The sequence below is a fragment of the Gadus macrocephalus genome, chromosome 17 (assembly GCF_031168955.1).
Source record: "Gadus macrocephalus chromosome 17, ASM3116895v1".
NCBI classification, from domain to species: domain Eukaryota; kingdom Metazoa; phylum Chordata; class Actinopteri; order Gadiformes; family Gadidae; genus Gadus; species Gadus macrocephalus.
This window is the reverse complement of record NC_082398.1, coordinates 6490322-6513623: the sequence shown is the minus strand read 5'-3', so window position 1 is coordinate 6513623 and position 23302 is coordinate 6490322. Positions and strand designations below refer to the sequence as shown.

General features: G+C 46.5%; 1 protein-coding gene and 1 long non-coding RNA gene across 2 annotated transcripts; one reads left to right on the top strand and one right to left on the bottom strand.

Annotated features, from left to right (window-relative positions):
* Positions 1-975: 975 nt before the first annotated feature.
* Positions 976-18233, top strand: mmp14a (matrix metallopeptidase 14a (membrane-inserted)). Its single transcript, XM_060035471.1, has 10 exons — positions 976-1427; positions 9707-9867; positions 10260-10382; positions 10926-11233; positions 12119-12280; positions 12669-12808; positions 13276-13414; positions 13793-13943; positions 14468-14583; positions 15105-18233. Exons 1-10 carry the CDS (start codon positions 1347-1349, stop codon positions 15431-15433), a joined length of 1710 nt encoding a protein of 569 aa, XP_059891454.1. The 5' UTR covers positions 976-1346; the 3' UTR covers positions 15434-18233.
* On the bottom strand, positions 7590-9707 carry LOC132445486 (uncharacterized). The gene is made up of 2 exons (XR_009522613.1): positions 7750-9707; positions 7590-7669 (listed from the first exon to the last, which is right to left on the bottom strand). It is a non-coding gene; the product is annotated as an uncharacterized LOC132445486 (long non-coding RNA).
* Positions 18234-23302: the final 5069 nt, after the last annotated feature.

The following is a 23302-nucleotide window of genomic DNA, read 5'->3' as shown; positions in this document are numbered from 1 at the left end:
CCGTTTATTTTATTCATGTATATATTATATATGTATTATTCATATTATTGATAGTTTTCTTCATATGATCATTCTTATGTTGTGGCAACTCATTGAATACAACCTAAGTGCATGTATTGTTTCTTATCGCTAGGTGTCAGTATCTATCAACAAAATTACCAGTGTGCCTTAAACTTGTCTTTTTTTAAACCCACAACAAATCGAAACGATACGTTGTTAAATGTTATCATCAATGAATCGAACAAACGAATACGTTATGTAATCAAGACAACACGTTTGACATTAGTTCCATTTAATGATGGATTTGTTAGTGGGTGTCTGTGTGTTTGAGTTATGTGCATCCTTGCGTGCTTGCGTGCATGCTTGCTTTGTGCGTGCAGGGCCAGCGGCGGCGATCGGCATAGGCGAACTGGGCTATCATCTAGAGGCGGCCAATGTGTTGGGGGCGCCCTCTGGTGGCGCCCTCAATTAATTAATTAAATTATATGAAACAAGCGATTACCAAACATGTTCCCAAATGGAAGGGACAAGGGAGGGGACGGGGGACTAATTGTTAGTGCGTATTGAACCCCTCACTGCAGTACAGGACAACGCCATAAACCCGCCATTGGAACCGAAACGGCCAGCGCCGGCCGGCCCTGTGTGCGCGTGTGATGGTGTGTGTGTGTGTGTGTGTGTGTGTGTGTGTGTGTGTGTGTGTGTGTGTGTGTGTGTGTGTGTGTGTGTGTGTGTGTGTGTGTGTGTGTGTGTGTGTGTGTGTGTGTGTGTGTGTGTGTGTGTGTGTGTGTGTGTGTGTGTGTGTGTGTGTACGTGCGTGCGCGTGTGAGGCTGAAATTAGCTTAGAACAACATAACTGACAGCTTCCATTCAGTGGTAGTACTTCGTCACAACCAGAGGAGGGGACCTCAGAGAAATCTCTCCCTCCCTCCCTCCCTTCCTCAGCCTGTCTCCCACCCTCACTCTCTCCCTCTCTCTCTGCCCCCGTTCTAGTTTGTTTGACCACGTCCACACGCAGCACATTGTGATATCAACAGAAACAAAGGCTGAAGAGACGCGAAAAGAGGAGGCACAAGATAACAAGATATGAGGCTCCAAGTTTGACTTTTTGACTTTTCTTATCTGCATTCGATTGATGAATGTGGACGTTTTACTATTTTCTATTTTAACTTTTACCAGTGTTCATTGCCGAAGGGTCTAGGTACAGGAACGCGTGCATGTGGACACCCAGACGTACGTTCTTTTTACATTGCATCCCATAAATAAGTACGAAGAAAGTTGTACAACTTGTCACACAAACCTGCGAGCAGCGGATCCGTTTCTTTACTTTACCCGGATAACCTGGAAGAATGCTGCCCCGGCTACTCACACTGGCCTGTGCTCTCTATGTTGGGGTGTCCCCTACAACGGCAAACGCCGTCCAAGCCGAGGTGAGATCATTATGTACAAAAAGAGAATCGCCAATGTTGTTTAACTGTTGTAAAGCCCATAGTTATCGTGTTGTTGAAGTTTGGATTTCGTCCGTTTTGTCCACTGATATTTTGCTTTGTTCTTAGAATATGGGAGGAGCGCTTCTCCTCTGCCTCTGGTGAAAGGTTAGCGCTAAGTCATTAGTGCATAGCCTAGTCATGTGCATTCAGGCCTACGGTCTTTCTGTGGCCTCATAGTGTAACCGTCCCACTGTCTGTCATCGATGAACTGTTGCCTTGCATTCGTGGAGAAGGGAAGTGGATGCACATCCATACTCGGCCTTTTTGGCGTCATGCTGCGACTCCCAGGCAGGCCTTGAGACGTTTAAAGTATCATCTATCATCTTTAAAACAAACACTTGGTCATCAAGCTCTGACGGCTGAAGCTCTGAAAATGATGAGGTGCGTGCGTGTCATCAGAGACGGCGGAGATGTTTATAAGATATATTTGACAGATTGGTGCTGTGTTTCTATGCAACGTTGAAACACTACCAGACACGGTGTCAACACAACAGTTCATTAATCTTTGAGAGTGAAAATCTCCATTGTGATACAAAACAAAATACATTATTTTGTTGTAATATTTTGTGTGTGTGTGCGTGTTGCAAAAATCCATCAACCCAAAATAAGATGAACTGCAGTTCTACAGCGTGTAGATCTGTGTATTCAGGATGCCGTGTACGAAGGAGGCCCTTAGTGCCTGACCACTAACAGTTGGCCTGTGAGTCAGTCCAGACATGGTCAATCACTTATTGGAGCCTCCTAGGAGGGATGGAGAGAGAGGGAGAGAGAGCAAACACTACCAACAGACAGACCAACAGACCGAGTCAGACAGTTAAAGAGACCACAAGTGACAGGGCTCGCCAGGCGAAGTGATGCATAGCTGTAAACAACTTGAAAGAAAGAAAGAACGAAAGAAAGAAAGAAACTCTGGCCCCAACCAAAGTATTTTGTGTGTGTGTGTGTGTGTGTGTGTGGGGGGGGGGGGGGGGCATACCCACATTAGCCTACAAGACGTTGGCACATACACATGATCACACATGATCATGATTCATGTGTAAGAACTCTGGTTCATCGTGTGAGGTACAAACAAACCTACATCCTGAAGTCAATAATAGTAATAAGTAACACGCATCATCTGTCTGCATGCATCACCTGTCTGCATGCAAGGCCGCTTGTGTCGCCAATAGAGGTACGCCTGTTGCCATGACAGTCATATAGGCCCTGCGTGGTGCAATGCTTGTCCAGTGGTATCTGAACCTCAGACAGGCTAAATCTGTGTCTCCTGTAGCAAGGGGGATTATCAGTAATAACAGGTTGTAGTGACTTTATTACTGTTACATCACCTGAGAGCCATGCAAGAGGCTGGGGTGGGTTCAGCAAGAGCTTATCTCTATGTGGTGGGAGCGGCAGACTAAACTCCATGCAAAGGCCGTGAGGAAGGGAAGGGACACAGTCACAGAGAACTTGCGGTGTCCCGAGGAAATAGAAGAAGAAGCATCGCTTCATGGATGGATGGAGAAGGACAAAGGAGAGGGAGAAGAAAGGAAGAGACTGAAACGACCGCAAATGGAGACATTTGCGGTTTGAAGTTGAACTCAAAGTCTGAGTTGCCTTCTTGTTGAAACCAAAACAAACACCCTTCTTTGTTATTTTTGTATGCAGAGTTTCTCTGGTGCTTTTGACCACTTGCTCAGTAGGACATTGGCTCAGACAAAGTCAAAGGACCGCTTATCGGGTGTGGAGTGAGATGGAGATTCCTTGGCGATAAGAAACACATGTCCATGAAACAAAAGAAAAGAGAGAGAACCCCTCCTTGGCATATGGGGGAACTAGAATAACTAAGCAAACCCTCGGGCCTGTGTTGCCGTTTGGCTGCCATCTTGGAATGTGCTGATGCTGCCTTTGTGTTTGTTTTTTATTGATGAAATTCCAGGTAGAGGAAGTGGGCAGCACCAAAAACAAACACACACATCTGACTCACATCGGCCTCATCATCTGGTCACTCATCTGATCAAACAAAAACCCCCAAAAAAAACGTGTCTCAGACTGACACGAGGAACTGCTCACCAGCTGATCATGCAGGGGGGAGGGGTCGAAGAGGCATATGGGTTTCATTTTCTTTGTTTCCTCTGGAAGGGTTTCTGATCTTGGCGTCGGTATGTGTGGGAATAGACAGGGCCTCAGGTTCAAGGGCGTGTTTGGGGGCCTGAGAGGCGGGCACTCCATGGGGAACGGTCAAAACACTCGCAACAGATTCACTTTGATGGACAGCGGAGGACTGTTTTTGTTCTTGATGTATGACACGTCTGAACACAACTACAAAAACACTTTTAGGTCAGCCAGCGGCCGGGGCCGGTACACACAAGGAGTGCAGACGCATGCTTTGCACTTTGAGGTTTTTACTGTGAGATTTAGCCTGTCAGATCTTGTCTGCGTCGTAGAATCCTCTCTGGTTTTCGAGATACAAACATTGCCTTGAAGGCTTATAGTTTTTTCTCTTTTTTTGTACTTGCTTACACTGCAGGTTTAGTCTGATAAGAGCTCAGTAAAATGTTTATAGTGACAATATGTAAGTGCTTATACCCCAATCTCTAGAGGGATGGATTCGAGTCCCCACGGTATTCTCCCAAGTTCCCCAGCTCGCTCCCAAAACACGTGGGTATGACCAATCGAAGGTGTGAATGAGGTGTGAATGTGTGTGCACAGGTGCGTGCGGGTGTGTGTACAGCTGTGTGTTTGTACAGCTTTCTGTACCTTACGTCAGCTGGTCACCTAACTGAAACTTCAACAAAATTGAAAGCAATTAAAAAACAGTGTAATGACTTTTGATGACTGCAACTTAAAAAAGTTAGCACCGCAGCATCAATATAGTTAAGACCTGAAAATCATGACAGGTTTGTAAGTAAGTAAGTAAGTAAGTATTTTATTGTCTCTCTCACGAGAGAAATTTGCTTTGGGCAAACAGAGAGCGTCGGCGATACATACATAAAGGTTTTACATAGACATAAATAAAACATGAAACAGGAAACACATTGCATTACCCAACACATGGCCTCACCCAAACACATGGCCTAACCCCCACCTTGAAACCCATTATAAAAAAGTATAGTATTACATTATTGCCCCCCCAGTTATTGCACTTGTTCCATCACGGAAAGCTCCCTCCATTAAGTAGCTTCATTGATAGCGGTACTAGGGAAAACTTTAATCTATTTAACCTACAAAATGGGAGCAGGTATCTTTTGCCCAGAGGCAAAAGATTGTAAGTCAAACGTTGTGGCCGTAACGTTTGACTTAGGCAAAAGGTTGTGAGTTTGATTCCCCATGTAGAGTCTACTCTATGTTTATGTCTGCTGCCACAGATAGGGTGGACCGATACAGATGTGGGTACAGACATACAGCAGCAATATCCACAAGTGTTATCTGCATCGTTTCTTTTGCCTGTTCCTTCTTGTGATTCACAGTGCCAACTTTATTTTCTCATAAACCTTATTTATGAGATAGATTTAATCATGAATGCCAGAAAGGAGGGGCGACATGAGATTCTCTCACTCACGGCCAAAAAGTGCCTTTTCGTTTTCTTTCTTTCCGTTGGCACAGGACTGAAGGAACAACTGACTCAGGCTGGGCCCATGCAGGGTTTTGAAGTTTGCCCCTATTTCTTTGTCATTCCCCCTCACTCGTCTCTGCAGCCCACTTCCACAGTCTCGCCTTCGAATGGTCTTCTCCCAAACCTCCTCTTTGCTTTCCTCCAAAACAAAATATTTTTTTATCATCCCAAAAACCCTTTATTTCCCCTTTTCTTCTCCTTGACACTTCCACACATTGTGGAACAGATGTTATTTTTTCGGTATCTCGTTGAGAGAAAAATACTTTATGCTCTGTCTGAAGCAAACCAGATCGACATGAAAATAAACCCGGTGGTTCTGGGGGGGAGGGGAGGGGAGGAGGGTTTGGGTCTCAGCGGGCTCGGCCCTCCAGCCTCCTCACACATTGTATTGTGGCTTGATGAAGAAACCGCCTGGAATATCATGAAATTAGCATATTACTGCGCGGCGGTGTGAATGCTGTATGGTAGTTAAATACAGCAGGGTGCTTCAAATCAGCCCAGGCACTCGAATCATCCCAGTAGCTTTGGATATACAGACAATTTTTAGACAAATTTACACTGCTCCACGTCATTTTAGGCTCAGCAGCTATGGCGACATCAGAGGGGGAACTACACTCTCACCTCACTTCTTCAATGTGTAATGTACGTACGTACGTTGCTTAACTCAGAACTTTGAACAGGAACTTGGCCTTGTATGGTGTGGGTGAGGCTGTAGTGTTGATGCTTTTAACAGGAAATCAGCATTTTATAGCATGACCGGGACCGGACGCTTGGTTGTAGGGGCACCGTGACTAACCCCTGAGCGTCTATGTGTCACCGGGCCGACGCTGTCCTTCACAGTGAACGTTAGACACAGAGCATTCAGCAGCAGGTGAGGGCCTCGGGCATCTCGTGCTTAGGGGGCTACAGGTTGGCTGCAGACCTTGGGGGTACCAGCTAGTCGATATGACCCCCCCCCCCCCCCCCCCCCCACACACACAACACCCACACACACACACACACACACACCCAATGCTGTGGTTTTCATGTTCCGCATCTGAATAACGTGACGTCTGAGTTGGCTAACGTCATGGTCCCATTTCCTCAATGTCAGATCTCGATGCGGTGGTGAAACATCGGACAGGCCATACGGCGATGTCGTAACGCTGTGTTCCAGGCGGTTTTGTGATCTTTAATGGCAGCGTGGTTGAGTTGTCGATCCATATATGTGTTTATCGTAATGATAATATGAAAATGTGACCAAATCTTGAAAGGGGAAGTAGGCTTTTCAAAGAAAAGTATTTCAAACCTTACATGGATGTTCTTGGGATAGATTCGATTAGATAGAACAGTAAGTCTACAAGTCAAACCAAGTCAGAGTATTTGGTTAGCCTGGTAGTAACAGCCTCAAAGGGCTTCACAGGCCACATTTGACAACATTTACCAACATTCACCAAAAGACGTCAACCTGCTAAACTACCGTACATGTGACTGCATCCATGTTCTTGGCTAACTAGAAATGACGCTGCACTGGGAAGTAAACGTACACGTCCCAATGCTTTCCCACAGAGCTGCTTCTCTGTCTTTTTTTGCCTGGGGGGGGGGGGGGGGGGGGGGTGGAGGGGGTGTGTTGACTGAAGCAGGGGCCGTCAATACGTGGGGAAAGGCCCCAGGCCAGTGCACTGACCACAAGCTGTAGCCCCGCCCCCTCCCCAAATCAAGGCCACCGATGAAGGCCATGTGCGGAGTCACAGTAAATGGACCCCTTTGACTACGGCTGTCTCCGATGGGAATTCCATGGAGAGAAGTGCATGTTGGGATACCGAAAGCTACCGTGGGTGGGGGGGGGGGGGGGGAGGGGGCATGAGGTGGAGGTGGAGGTGGGGTAGGGGTGGGGGTGGAGGGTGGAGGGTGGGGGTGGGGGGGGGCGCAGACGGGTCACCGCAGTGGAGCCACAGCACACAGTGTCAGCAGTCAGTGGAGAGCGAGGGAAGGAGTTTGGGGGGGGGGGGGGGGGGGGGGGGGGAGCACACATGAGCCTCTAGTAGCCCGGGCCAGTGGTGTGCTTGGGGTTGCGGGGGCCGGAGAGGCATAGTCAGAAAAGGGGGGGGGTGACGTACGTGGATCGATGGATGTGTCTTTGCGCACGATAGTTGTGTTCATATTGTAGCGGGGCCTGTAGTGTGTGTGAGGGGGAGGTGGGGAGAGAGTGAGGGGCTTGCAGGGTGAGAATAAAGGCTGCTTTTCTCCCGGCGGTCATAAATGGACCTTGTTCCCAAGCCCCCTTTTTTTTTTTTTTTTTTTGGACTCGTCGACTACTTTGGGAGTGAGCCTTTAACCCGAGCAATGTTTAGCTGCGTGTATAACTGGTTCAGGTACCACCTCGCCGCCCGCAACCCGTCCCTGAGCCTATCTTAAGCACCTCTTTCTGCTCACTGGTTTGAAGGAGAGGATTAGGGGGGGAAGGAGGACAGAGAGACAGAAGAAAGTCGATTGGAACAAACCCCGGGATGGCCTGAGGTTTTAGGGAATTCTAAAGAAGGAATTCTTGGTAATTCCACTAACTCAATTTGTGGTGAATATGGAGCAGTGGGCTGACGTGATGTGTGCTCTTCACACACACACACACACACACACACACACACACACACACACACACACACACACACACACACACACACACACACACACACACACACACACACACACACACACACACACACACTAGACAGACAGACACACACACAAACGAATACACACACACGCCCGCATACGCACACACACAGACACACACACATACATAAGTGGAAAGACCCACTCATCTGTCACAGCTTATATAACAAAAAATATTTTAAGTAAAAGATGGCTTTTTATCCTACTTGGACTCCATGTTTCTCCTAGTACTAATAAAAACAGACAGAGAAGGAAAATGTTTTTATCATCAAAAGGAATCGGTGGTGTGACAGTTGGTAAATGTTAAGTATTCTTCTCAGGAGAACGGTGGATTTTGTAGTGCAGGTGTATTTGGTTAAGAAGACAACTAAAAGAGAGTGTTCACATTATGATTATCTGAGGCAAAAGACTAGCATGTGACACGCCAATGTGCATACATCTGGATAGACACAAAAACTGTCGAAACAGACACATGCGGTTGCAGTTAGGTTTGATATGGTTTGCTATACGTCTTGTTAAATTCTGCCATGGCAGTCTAAGAGATTAAATAAACAGTCTGCTCAGTATTTTTTGTGACAGACGAAAGACGGATATAAAAGTGACGAAACGAATCACTGCTTAGTCATTTTATTATTTATCTTTGGTCACCAGTTTAACCTCGATGGGGTTGAGGTAAAAACAGCAGTACAATCCCTAGACTTATATTTAGTTTTAAACGAGTTGAGGTCGGCTAAACAACATTTCGAAAATGTTCTGGTAATTTCGCATTTGTTTCACTAGATCTTTTATATTGGTCCGTTAAGACGGAGCCTTGAAGAGGCCGGCCGTAGGCTGTAATCACATGGCCTCCCTTTACAGCCAGTGGTCTCTGGCTCCGATGTCAACCAGACTGTAAAGGACATCACTGGCTCACAGATGTTAGATGTTTTACAATCCCACAATAAAGGGCCTTTGTTTCCTTGAAGATTCTATTCTCTTAGCGTACAAATTTGAGGTCATGCGAGGTTTATGAATGGAACAGGGGTGTGACTGGTTGCAGGATTAGGGGGGTAGCGAGCTTCCTTTCATAATGCCTTGTTTGGTGTATGCGTGTGTGCAGCGCCCTTAAGTGTGTTGAAATGGACTGATTTAAATTCGGGATGTCCTAGAAGATGCTGCCATGGCACGCAAACACACACACCCCCGCACATACACACATACACACACACACTCACACATGCACGTACATACACACTTTTGTGCAACGTCGAGGAAACGCAAGCCGAAACACGAATTCATAACAAAAACACACTCAATGCAACACATTTTTCTCCTTCCATTTTCATGACTCATGCTCCAGGCTCCACCATTTCTTCCCCCAGGTAACATGTCCAAGCTGGCTCCAGTCAGACATATACCCTAGCATTCCCAGACCCTGGCGTCGAACCACAGTCCTTATTGCCTTCGATCGTTAACAATAATTGCGTGTGCGTGAAACCTGCAGTATGCTCCGATAAACAACGAACCAGAGAGCTTGATCGGGATGGTGAGGCAGTGTGAGTCAGTCAGTCGAGTAAACGGCTAGGCGGACTAGACACACACTGTTGACTGTGGTACTGAGATGGCTAGTAGAAAGTGGCAAATCCAGGGATTTTTAGTGTCAACGTTTCTGCTTGGCTGTACCTTTGTGAGTTCTAGTGACATGAATAGTATGTGAATAGTATGCTGTATGTATAAAGCGACATCAATTCAAATAATGATTAAAGAGTGGAATTCCAATCGCATCAGCCGAAAGATCTGGATACAATTTTACAATGGCACGCACCGTTCAGTTCACTTGAAAGGGTTTGTTTTGGAACCTACAAATATAGTTAGATAACCATTATAAAATAGTGTCATTTTTTTTTCATCAAATCTGTGATACAGAATCCTCCCTCTGACCTTCAAACTGATTCCCTCTCCTCTCCTCTCTCTCTTTCCTGGTCCCTCTCCTCAGACGTGGCTACAGCAGTATGGCTACTTGCCTCCGGTTGACCTTAGGTCCCAGGCCCAGGTCCAGAACCTCCGCTCACTCAAGACCGTCTCCACGGCGATCGCGGCCATGCAGAGGCTGTACGGGTTGACGGTGACGGGCTCCGTTGACACCGAGACGATAGCGTGAGTGAGCCCCGTCACGGCCGCCCGGGCGGGGGAACGTCCAGCCGTACGCACTGCGGTGGACGGTTTCACATCCACAACATGTAGAGGAACATGTCGGTTTAAAGTGATCTCATGGAGTGGTCGTTTGAGCTTATTGGCAATTGGAATTATTAAAGTTAATGATAAACGTTTGTCTTATTATTCTAGGCTTTATGTAAAAATACAAGTTATTCAATATGCTCCAGCAAACAATGTATTTACAATAAGATCCAATAAATAAATGTAATAAATGCATTAATAAACACATAACCTCCCACATCAAGGTCCACATCAACATACAGAGAATCAAACAAATGGCACAAAGTGTGAACCACAGAATAACCATTACCTGTCACGTGCACCGTTGCCAGGGCGATGAGTCGGCCGCGGTGCGGGGTTCCCGATAAATTCGGGCCGGAGCTGAAGACGAGCATGAGGAGGAAGAGATACGCCATCCAGGGCCTCAAGTGGGACAAGTCGGAGATCACCTTCAGGTCAGAGGTCACCTGTAAACCAAATCAAAACCGACCGCCTGTTAACCTCAAACACTAACACTTCCCATTTTCTCATCGGGAATACATTACACTTACATTTAGGGCATTTAGCACACACTTTTATCCAAAGCGACTTACAGCAAGTGCATTGGTCAACAGAAGTGAAACAATATATCTACGTCGGTACAGTAAAGATGTTCATAGAACCAGGTGCCAGCACCAACGATCGCTAGGTTAACCCATTCCCTGCATACAACAATGATAGCCATGATAAGATGCCACGCAACTAAGTACGATAACTAAATCCAACATACAATAAGGGCGTACATTAAGTGCCGGGACGTACAACATACAATAAGTTGGAGGGGTGGGAGGGGTGGGCTATGCAGAGCGAAGGTTAACTAGCCCCCCATACAGTATACCTCTTCTTAATATCGGTGATTAACGTCGGTAAAGCTCTTTAAAAGATTAACGTGGTACACGACGTCCAAACGAAATCCTCCACCTGGCCTCGGTCTAACGATAACCTCACCCCCCCCACAGCATACAGAACTACACCCCCAAGGTGGGCGAGCGAGGGACGTACGAGGCCATCCGCAAGGCCTTCAAGGTGTGGGAGAGCGCCGTCCCCCTCACCTTCCGGGAGATCCCGTACAGCCAGATCCGCGACCAGGTGGACAAGTTCGCCGACATCATGCTCTCCTTCTCCGAGGGTTTCCACGGCGACAGCACGCCCTTCGACGGCGAGGGGGGCTTCCTGGCGCACGCCTACTTCCCCGGCCACGGCATCGGCGGGGACACGCACTTTGACCTCTCGGAGCCCTGGAGCACCGGGAACGTCGACCAGGGCGGTGAGTGTGTGTGGGATGTGATGGGGGGGGGCGGGGGGCTTCAATAACGGGTCGGGACCCTAAATGGGTCGTGATCGGGCTTGCTGTGGGGGGGCGGCTCGACCATGCACGGAACGCACGGAAAAACTATACTAAGAAAAAGAATCCTTTGGGAATAATCAACAATTCCGGCGTGCTCCCGGTTGACCTTCCTGAGTGTGCGATTGGCTTCAACGGACACGCAGAAATTGTCTTGAAAAGCGTCAGATGCAAGCGTTTAAGAACCACTGTCCTGCGGGGTCGCAGGTGGAGTTAAAAGGAAGGCTGGGGGTATCTGTCCATGAGCAAGAGGCTAACCCTGCTTAGTGATGACATTCATCTCCATTCACTGCTCCTGCGATGGCTGAAAAAACGTCTGATAAATGAAAGGGTTAACGATCACAGAGAGGGAGGGTGTGCTTTCGCCTCCAGAGTTTGAAACCCTGTCATTTGGCTAATCTCGCCGGGCCTTGTGCGATGCGTCTAGACGTTGGCCAGAAGACAACTCTTGCTCATCCCTCGCCACTGTCTGTCTCCTCCCTCCCGCCTCTCCCCCATCTCCTCCTCTCCCTCTCCATCCCTCTCTCTCACACCCTCCATCCCTGTCTCTCTATTTATCCCACTCGCCCTCCCTCCCTATGCCACTTTCTCTCTCTCTCCCCATCTCTCTCTCTCTCAATCTCTCTCTCTCTCAATCTCGCCCTCTCCCCCATATCTCCCCCCATCTCTCTTTCCCATCTCTCTACCCCATTTCTCTCCCCATCTCTCTCTCTCTCCCCCATTTCCCTCCCCATTTCCCATCTCTCTTTCCCATCTCTCTCCCCCATCTCTCTCCCCCATCTCTCTCCCCCATCTCTCTCTCTCCAGGTAACGATGTGTTCCTGGTGGCGGTCCACGAGCTGGGCCACGCGCTGGGCCTGGAGCACTCCAACAACCCCTCCGCCATCATGGCTCCCTTCTACCAGTGGATGGACACCGAGAACTTCCAGCTCCCAGACGACGACCGCCGGGGGATACAGGCCATATACGGTACGGGTCGTACCTTCCCCCTCCGCCAACCGGAAGGGAAGGGGGACGTTCTTTGCCAAAGTCACCATGTAGGAATGGTTTCCGTAGCAACTATGTTCTTCCACGTTACAATCAGCTAAAGCGCTGACTGCCTTACATGGACGCAGCGAGGAAATGATCTTCATACCACGTATTATTATTCACGTTTATTAGCATGTGTTCAGGAATGCTTTTTCTGAACAGAAACATGCGGTGTTCTTGACTAATCCCTGACTAATCCTTTACATACGAGTTGGCTTCGGTCATCTTTGAATGACAAAAGATGACCTTCCTGGCTGCATTCCAACAGCAGCGAACATGCATGCTGAGAAATAATCCTAATTAATACCGAAACGACCATCTTCCTCAGGAACCAAGTCCGGCGCCCCACCCCCTCCACCGCGACCCACCAAGCCCTACGTCCCGGAGGACCCCAGCCAGGGGCCCGACATCTGTGAGGGCCACTTCGACACCATCGCCGTCCTGAGAGGAGAGATGTTTGTGTTCAAGGTAGGCGACCATCGATATGCAAAGACAGTGATCCTCATGATGTCAGATACGTGGCACATACTGCTGATCGCTCTAGTAATTGAAATGACCAAAGCAAAGCCTTTGAGTCAATTCAATTTATAATTTTTTGGCGTTAAAAGGGAATCTTCGCGCTTGGCTATTGGGGACTTTTGTTTTGTATTTGTTGTCTGATTCAGAAAAATTTTAAATAGAGAGGTTCAATGCAATCGCGAACCCCTACTGTACATGAATTACTACTAAATTGCCAATTGGGCGTTCCCCTTTTAATTTGAATATGGCAAATTCTATGACGCTCAAATTACCCTCCAACTCAACTCAATGAAAGTGCATCTGAAAAACTTGAAATCCTAAAAAGACAAAAATGACGCAACAACAGCAACAAACGGCAAACAAGTTTCAGATTCCCTATTCCAACGCTGCGTCTCTGCGCGTGTGTGATGCTGCAGGGCAAGTGGCTGTGGCGCGTCCGCAACAACAAGGTGCTGTCCGGCTACCCCATGCCCGTCGGCCACTTCTGGAAGGGCCTGCCCCCCAACATAAACGCAGCCTACGAGAGGGACGACGGGAAGTTCATCTTCTTCAAGGGTGGGTTCCGCTTTGAACAAAGTGCTTGGGACCGCATCGGCGCAAGCACCCAGCGCATTGGTGTAAACATCTGGATGTTGTTGATAGTCGGACTTCCTGATTCCTTCTTTCTCTCTTTCTCTCTCTGGCGCGCTCCCTCTTTTCTGTCTCTCTTTTTCTCTTTTCCCTCACTCTGTTTACGGTCACTCCCTCTCTTTCCCTCGCCCGCTCTTTCTCCATCTCCCTGTTTTTCTCTCCTTCTCTCCATCTGCCTCCCTCCCCTTCTCTTTCCCTCCCCCTCTCTATTTCTTTCTCCCCCCCCCTGTCTCTTTCCCTCTCCCTCTTCCTTTCACTCTCCCTCCCTCACTCCTCCCTCCCCCCTTCCCCCTCCTCCCCTAGGTGACAAGTACTGGGAGTTCTCAGAGTCGAGCATGTCCAAGGACTCTCCTAAGAGCCTGAAAGACCTGGGCAGCGGCCTGCCAAGGGACAAGATGGACGCCGCCTTGTTCTACACGCCCACGGGCCAGACATACTTCTTCAGGGGAACAAAGTGAGTCCGCCCATGTGACCTCGTTTCTGCTCGTCTGGTTTTTTTTTTACTTGCTTCTTTTCCGTTGAATGGGAGGTGTTGCGGTCTTTGTCTTAGACTGTCATTATAACTATTCCACTTCAACTTCTTTTTTGTGTTCTGGTTAATTTCATTGACTCAGTTTCATTTTAAACACTTGTCATGTGTTTCTGTCTCTCCTAGATAGAAGCTTTCAGAGGTATTATACTTTAAAAAGAAAACAACATTTGTTCTGTGATTGAATTAGACATTTGCTGCTCTGAGTCTGCCTCCTGCTGCTTAGGTTTAAATTAAAATCTAACTCAAATTCAGTTGTTTTTTACTAAAACAACTGCAAATCCTCTCCTGTGGAAACTTCAGTATTTTAGCCAAAGAACAAACACACTCAATGACTCCCCGCTCTGAAACTAACAAACGACGAGTCAGCGATTTTTTCTCTCCCTCGTGAAAAAGACGTTGTTATTGTAATGCCGCAGCTGAGGTTTATTTTCTGGTGGAAATTACAGATACTTCCGCTTCAACGAGAAAACGCGCACGGTGGACAATGACTACCCCAAGCCAATCAGCATGTGGAGTGGAGCCCCGGACAACATCAAAGCTGCCCTCATGAGCGAGGACGGATGTAAGGCTACCCTCTCTTGAATCAAGTCCCGTCCATTGCGTCTGTACAGCCCTTTCTCCCACGGTCGCAGCGCGAGAGGGCTCACAGGCCCCGTTCAAAAGAACCTGATTCCGGAACAACGTAATCAAGGAAGCAACCTTGATAAGGATCTCAGAAGAGACATCCCATGGCGGATATAAGGGTCGCACAGCAAGCTAAACAGTTTAAGTCATATTAAGTTGTTAGGAACTTCCTGAGCTGCTGCAACTGTTAACTTGATTGCACTTGGTTCTATGAACGTCCTTTTTGTACCGAAAGCGATAGATTGTTTCACTTTCTTACGACAAATGTACTTATTTCAAGTTGCTTTGGATAAAAGCATCTGCTAAATGCCCTAAATGTAAATGTAAAAAACATCCTCAAGATTGCCTGTCTGCATTTCCCACCGTCTTCTGATCTTCCCGTAGTTAGAACTCTTGCATCAGTGTCTGTGACTAACCCCCACCCTCCCCCACCCTCCCCCTCCTGTCTCCCCCACGCAGCGTACACCTACTTCTACAAAGCCAACAAATACTGGAAGTTCAACAACCAGTACATGAAGGTCCAGTCGGGCTACCCCAAGTCGGTGCTCAGCGATTGGATGGGCTGCGAGGGGGAGGAGCCCAAGAGGGGGCGGGGCGAGGACGAGGTCATCATCATCGAGGTGGACGAGCAGGGCGGCGGGTCCGGGGCGGGGCCGGCGGCCGTGGTCATCCCGCTGATGCTGCTGGTGCTGGTGGTGCTGACGCTGGGAGCGCTGCTGTTCTTCCGGAAGTACGGAACGCCAAGGCGCCTCCTGTACTGCCAGAGGTCCCTCCTGGACAAGGTGTAGAGGGGGGGGGGTGAGAGAGAGAGAGAGAGAGAGAGAGAGAGAGAGAGAGAGAGAGAGAGAGAGAGAGAAACTTGCCGACGATTGGACAGACTGACGACAGGGAAGGGAGGAGGAGGAGGAGGAGGAGGAGGAGGAAGAGGAGAAGACGTTTGGAGCAGCGCATTGGGGGAAGGGAAGGAAATCGAAGAAGGAAATTGAAGACGGAAATTGAAGAAGGCGAGCGTGACCAATGAAAAGAGACCTGGGGGAGGGGAGATGATTTGAGTGGTGTTTGTACAGAGCCACGATTCAGGGCAAAAAGAGAGAGGGAGACAGACGGAGAGAGAGAGAGTGTTGAACATATCCTCAAGAAAAATCAGGAACTTGTGTATTCTGTAGTTATCGATCCCCAACAGAGAGAATGGGGGAGGTTGGGGGGTTGTTCTTCGTCCGACTAGGCACCTGTCTGTTCCAAATGCTCCCGAAAGCCACCATTTTCTTTCCACTAATCTGCTTCTCCTCTTTCCTCTGCCCCGTCCATTAGAATCCCCCCACCCCTCACTACTATCACTTGACGACTCCAGCTACACCAGCTGTCCGATTCCTTGTAAACTTTGGTTCTGCGTAAACTCAAAATGTTTACTCTAAATAATTATTAGTGGTTTGGAAAATCTCCCCGATTTCCACATGATGAAACCCTACAGTTCGCCTTTCGTTAGTTATCGGACGATTTGAAATCCGATCATCCTCCATTTAGCGCGCAGAGAAAAGAAAAGAAAAAAAAACATTTGTTCCCGTTTCTTTTGTTTTCTTCCTCCCGCTCAACACAGCTGTGGAAGAGCTTTTTTCCACCACCAAAGCAGGTATTCCACCCCACTAACTCACCCCAGAAACTCCCCCCAAAATGAACCCCTCCACTAGTCTGCTGGGTATTGTTCTTTGGTTGTGAAGGCAGAGTGTATACTGGAACATTCCTAGGTCGCTACTCCAAGTTTGTGTTTGCACTTGTATGTACTTTTCTTACTATGTCAAATCTGAAAAAAAAAAAACTACCAAGCCAAAAGGAATCGGAATATTCCACGGGAAGTTGCATCTTTAATTCCAGGAAAGATATCAACTTACATTTGTGCAGTATTGGCTTGGCCGTTTCGTATCTTAAATATGCATGGGTGGATCTTTCAATACCTAGATAGAGAACTGGTCTGCTGGTTTCCGTTTGTTGTTTTTCTACCCTCAAGCATAGTGTATAACTGACTGCACTATAAAGCAGAATTTAAACTGTGGTGAGGACGTGGCATATAACATTTACAACATTTGAAATCCTAATGTCATATTGTGGAAATGGTCCTGTTTGATGACATCAGCTTTTTTTGCAAAAAAAAACTAAAAACTTTAACTTGGGCCATATGTTCCAGAGATTAAGTTAAACGTGGACAGCATTAAAAAAAATCGAATCATAAATTAAATCTTAGCTACTTTAACTATACTTTTCCACCAGCAGCCGGGCACATTCATAAACACAGCATTCGTGTCCTAAAGTGGTTATATTGAGTGATCTTCAAGGTCCATAAGGTCCTTCCCAATATTTCAGGCCAGCCATCTCAACTTGCTAGTTTTGTTAATTAGCACAACTCGCCGCTATAATTACTGAGGGAAATCAGCTGAGCTCCATCCGGGGCCGGAGAAAAAACGTGGCGGGTTATTTTATCTGTCTGAAGCTGGAATTTGTCGGTTGGTACGGATTACGCAATATGGTCCAGATCTAATAACGGTGTTTCATTTTGAATTATCATTTTGTACAACAAATTATTGTTATTATAGTTATGGTTATCGTTGTTTTATTGGTAACGTTATGATGACTTGATTAGTTTTGATTTTCGCGTTGTCTTCGGAAGCCTGCTGGACAGAGGCTTAACATGACAATCATGCCAATAGCTCCCTTTTTTATTTTATTCCATGTTCGGTGGTATATCGGTATCCGTTATTAAATCCGGAAGCCGTAACCCGATTTTTTTTAACGGGAATTTCTTAATGGCTGGCACAGAACCACATTTATTTATGAACTACTATTTGGATGGTGCTTAGTGTTGTGTTTTGTCTTCACAGAGAATCCAAAATAATTGTAATTGATTTGTATTTAAAAAATAATAATCATCAGTGTGCTGATTACAGATTGATTGGGCTTGCTTTAAAGACCTGAATTCAACAGTGGGGGCTTCTACAGAGTGGAGAAAACTAATATACCACTGTTAACTACAGTAAGGATGGGTGATGCTTCGGGCATTTTCCATGGTAAAAACATGTTATGACACTCTGAAATTCAACCCTAATAAAGATGTCTTTACCCTTTTTTTTTTTACCAAAGTGAAGAGAGCTAACATTTTATTGACTATCGGAAGATCAAGATAACATAATAGGAAAACTTTGGTGTATATCTACCGGCAGTGCCTCGTATGTGCAGCTGGTTCTGCGCTGTTCATCGGCCGTTGTCCTTAAGCAGAGAGCTCGTGTAGCCCTGCCCGTTTCCTAGTAGTCCATCAGAAATATTGTTGTCATCTTCGTTTGACCAGAGAGGGCGCTGTTGCCAGAGTTTTAATTATAGTATTTAGTTACTCTTTAATGGCCCGGTATCACTGTGCTCTACATGAAGGAGAGAAATATGGAAAATGGCTTAGGGTATCATAAAATGCATTAAAAGTAAAGTGAAACTCAGACATTCCATTCCGAAATGATATTTTCCGAGATGTCCTTCAACAGAGGCAACCTCAGTCAAAATGTGCACACTGTTTATGATAATGAAATCAATAAAAGGAGATACTTATTTCTGTTTTCAGCATTGTCATTACTTTAGATGAGATGAAATAAAGCTGTTTTCTACAATCCAAAAAAAAATACATGTGTGATTGATGTTTTTAATGCATACACCATTGTGCATATGCATTTTACATACACATGCATGCATACCTATGTTGTTCAGATGCAAGCACCCGCATACACACACACACACACATACACACACACAGACACACACACATACACGCACAGACTTAAGAGAAACTCCTTGATAAAGAATGAATCCCAATGCTTGATGTGAAAAAGCCTTCCCAGAGTCCTAAGAAAGCCACAATATCTTTGTGTGCTACTTGGATGGAATGGATCAGTTAACTATGAGCTCGATCTATGAGCAGTCTTTGGGCACGGCACCAGTCGACATATGTTGGGTTAGGGGGGGGGGGGGCGGTGGAAAGAATGATGGAATGGTCACGTTTTTTATTTGGGAAGGTAGAGCGTGGCTCAGCGTTCTAGCGGAGCTCGGTTAGAAGCATCTGGAATTTGTGAAAGAAGTTCTGAGCTCCCCAGTGCAGTCTGGCCCAGCTGGAGTCTCCAAGTCTGTGTGTGCATTTGTGTGTTTGTATGTGTGTTTATGTGTTTATATGTGTGTTTTGGGTGTGATAGTTCTGTGTGTTGGATGTGTATTTATGTGTCTGTTTGTATGCGCGTGTTTTTATGTGTGTTATGTGTGTGTGTGTGTGTGTGTGTGTGTGTGTGTGTGTGTGTAGTTGTTTTGTATGTATGTGTGTGTTTGTTTTGTATGTGTGTGTAGTTGTTTTGTATGTATGTGTGTGTTTGTTTTGCATGTGTGTGTGTGTGTGTGTGTGTGTGTGTGTGTGTGTGTGTGTGTGTGTGATGCATTTTTGCATGAGTGTTCTAAAAATAAGAATAGCCAATACATGAGAGAGAATAAACAAATGAAAAGAAAAGTATGTTTGAGACGTTATTTGAGCTCTCCCACTCTTATTTCCCGCCCTCTGCATTATTTTTCTTTCCGTTTTTTATGAGCCTCTGGTCTTCCACTCTTCCCCTGTCACCACAAGTATCTCTGGTCTGTTTTCACTCTTTTCTTTCTTTCCTTTCTCTCCCTCCCTCCTTCCAATCCCCATCACACACACACACACACACACACATACAAATACACACGTATATACATGCAGATAATACACACACACACACACCCCCCACTTTCATTGTCAACATATTGATATAATCAAATGCTGCTCTAAGCATGTGTCACTGATCCTCCAATCACAGCATACCATAAACCATAAGAAACAGACAGCCTTTTAAGTCCCGAACCTTTAGTACATATTAACCCAGGTTGATACCTTTGATACCTAAGTAAATGTTCTTTGAGCTACTTTACCTTCATACTTAAGTGATATTGTTACAGATGACCAAAGTCACTTTCAATTAAGATATCTGAACTTTAACTAAATTATGACTTTCTGGTTTATACACACTGCTTATGCTACTGTGGTGTATGTTTCAACTTCCCTGAATAAAGGATGAAGACTATCAGTTTGACTCTGTGGCACTACATTTAGTCTGGTGATAATTCTAGACTAATCAAATAACCAGATGATCAGATTAACAATCATACTGATACCCTGATTTAATTTATCTTAGTGTCAGGACATGTATTACAACTGTGTTTTGGAGCAAGTTTAGGTTGAATTGAAGTAAATCTGCTCCAGGCTTTCGTTAAAAAAGTGTACAGTTTTTCTTACGGCTGATTATTAATTTCTATATTTTTTCTTCTCTCATCTGTTCATCCACTTTCCATTCTAGCCCACTCCCTCTCCCTCTTTCTTTCTCTCTCCCCCTCTTGCTTTCTCTCTCTCTCTTTCTTCAACTGCTGTCACCTGGTATTTCCATTTTGCAGGCGGCCTCTTCTAAAGTATGCCAACTAATATATATATTAATTTCCATCCATTTCCTTGATTCAGCCTTGTCGAATGTAGCAGGCGGCAAGGTAACACTCGGTAAATCGCGCAAACATCAACATATTTTATATTTTGTTTAAACTATTACATTCTGTAAATTGCTAAACCATGGTCTCCCCATGGTCATACCGTACATGCCAGGTTCTGGTTCTCTATTACACCCATCTCATAATACAGATGAGACATAATAACGGGGCGGCCGTTCTAGTTTCCGCGCGCCCTCTCTTTCTTCCTGCCGGGATAATCCGGAGCCCACTCGGTCGTGCTGGATGGTGGAGAAACAAACTACCCTCGGCATCAGCACTCCTCCGTGGGCAGGAAGCGGCCGGGACAGCTGCTTGCAATTCAACCTCCACACCGTGTTTGGTTAACCTACGTTGTGGCCGCTTTGTACTGGAAGCTATAGGCAGCACTTTTCGTCCACTTGTGACTCTTTCTTTCCTTCCTTCCTTCCTTCCTTCCTTCCTTCCTTCCTTCCTTCCTTCCTTCCTTCGTACCTCTGGTGAGCTAGAGACGGGCGGGTGGTCAGTCAACGTGCTATCGTTGCTATAGTAACTCTTGAGCGCGCCGCACACCGAGAGAAGTGTACAGGTTCAAACGGGACTATTAAGCGAGCGAATGTGTCAACACTGCTTGTGCGGCACGCCGCTGACTCATGCGTCTCGCAAAACACATGAGTGCCACCCCTCTCTCTCTCTCCCACAAACACCTAGCCCACCGACACCCAGGGCACAGGAAGTGGTTTTTGGGTGGTGGGGGTGTGAGAGTTGGGGGGGGGGGGGGACTGCTGAATCAGGAACCCCCTCGGTGGCCTCTGTTAGCCCGGGTCCTAACTGCCAGTAACCCTGGACACCCTTCACCACCATCGGTTTCGTATGTGGCTTATGAGCAAAACTAAAGAGTCCTTGAAGGATAATCCCCCCCCCCTATCATATCACCACATCAGCCCCCTCAACCCCCCCCATCACCACATCAGCCCACCCCCCCCGATCACCACATCAGCCCACCCCCCCCCATCACCACATCAGCCCACCCCCCCCGATCACCACATCAGCCCACCCCCCCCGATCACCACTAGGGCCCACCCCCCCCGATCACCACTAGGGCCCACCCCCCCCGATCACCACATCAGCCCACCCCCCCCCATCACCACTAGGGCCCACCCCATCTCCTCCGGTCTTCTCTCTCTCCCTCACCGTCTCTGTCCTTGCATGCCGATCCTACCAGACACTGAGCTCAAGACTGACAATCTCGCATCGCCTTGTGCACATTGCACAATAATTAACATCTGGTTGTCGTCGTCGTCCCCCTCCCCACCCCTTTCCGGAAAATCATAACAACACGAGGGTGAGAGGGGAGGGAAGGACTGGGAGAAGCAGGCCGCTAGCGTCCGTATACCATTAGCGTTGCTTTGGGAACGGATCACTTCTCAGTTTGCACGAGTGTGTGTGTGTGTGTGTGTGTGTGTGTGTGTGTGTGTGTGTGTGTGTGTGTGTGTGTCAGTGTGCGTGCGTGCGTGCGCACACGCAAAGAAACTGAGACAGAGAGAGACGACAGAAGTACAGTAGAAGATTCACGAGGTAGACGCAGCCAAAAAAGAAGACGGGAAGCTGGCTGATAAAATAGCATCACACTATGAATACACATTCAATGTGACAATGAGGTGGCGTTTCATCCTTTTGTGTCCGGGCGTGTCTCAGCAGCAGGGAAATCACCAGGCAAACAGACTTAGATCATGGCATGGCTTTGGACAACACTTGTTTTTACATTCTGAAAACACTTCTGCTAAAGTCCGGTCCGAGTCAGCTCATTTGGTCAGCTCAGACCCATGAAAAAATGTAAAAAGGAAAAAAAGAACAGAAAACCCCTTCCCATCGCCAGAGAAGAAGAATCTGCAACTCAGCTGCTATAACAGTCAGTAATTACAGTGGCGCTCTGCTGAAGTCTGCAAGATGGGAGAGGAGAGGGCCGCGCAGAGAGAGAGAGAGAGAGAGATGGAGAGGGAAACATGAGGAGGAATGGGGGGATAGAGTGGAGGAAGGAGGAAAAACACTGAAAGACAGAGAGAGAGAGAGGGAGAGAGAGAGAAACACAGCCTTACCTCACTTTGTAAATAGTCTGTGTCAAAGTCACACAGAATTAATGCTGACTTCGCAAAGGCACAGCTGTGGAAATGTTGAAACTTGACTGGGTTCAAACCACAACTGTCAAGATAAAAAGATAGAAATTGAACTGTTTACACCTTTCATTTTGCAATTACTGTATGTTTAGAGATGCAATTGACTGATTCAACTTCAACCCAGAATGAACTCGTCCAACTTGCAAACAAACTTTAAGTACCATAGAGTTAGATGACTCCATATGTCCATATGCTTTATGCTTTTCTACTTCGATTTCTCTTCAGCAAGTGGAAGAGTTGCACATACCGTAATTTATATTGTTTAAAGAAATGTAAATGTAACATTTTTAGCTCCCTTTGCAAATCACCTTTTTCAGTCTGTGTTTGATTTGTGTGGAGTTAGAACACTTCCAAGGTGGGCATCATAAACTCCTCACACACATGGACCTCACTTAAACCTCAATCACTGCAACTTTATTTGCCCTCCCCTGCTTTTTCTTGGCCTGATACCAGGAAACTATTTTTTTCTGACCACAGTTGGAGACAAAATGGCAGCTCTCCTACCAGGAATTAACTGGAGAAATGCTGCATTCTAGTGGAGGCTAAGAGCCTAAGAAGAACATTGCAAGTTCAATGAGATCGTCGTTGAATGATCAATGGTTTTTATTGAGTGGAAAGTCCTGCTTACATTATATGCCACATATGCAAGATAAATCATTTTACAAAACTAGTGTAAAAGTGTTTCGGCCGTGATAACAAAACAAAAATGATGCAAATGCTTTCCAGGAAGACTCGTAATTTTAAAATGACCAGAACTAAAGTACTTAAAGAGATGTTTCATATCACCTGGTGTCCAGGCAGCCATTGAAAAACCAAGTTAAAAAAGAAACAACATTCTACTGAAAAATAACACAAAAAAAACAGACATAACGTTCTATAACTGAAGTGTTTTACGTTGACTTCTTTAGTAATAGTTGGCCCTTCGGTTTG

Coding starts and splice junctions, on each gene's coding strand:
- mmp14a (XM_060035471.1), top strand. CDS start 1,347: ATGCTGCCCCGGCTACTCACACTGGCCTGTGCTCTCTATGTTGGGGTG. Junction 9,868..10,259: donor GTTGACACCGAGACGATAGC/GTGAGTGAGCCC, acceptor CACCGTTGCCAG/GGCGATGAGTCGGCCGCGGT. Junction 13,415..13,792: donor GAAGTTCATCTTCTTCAAGG/GTGGGTTCCGCT, acceptor CTCCTCCCCTAG/GTGACAAGTACTGGGAGTTC.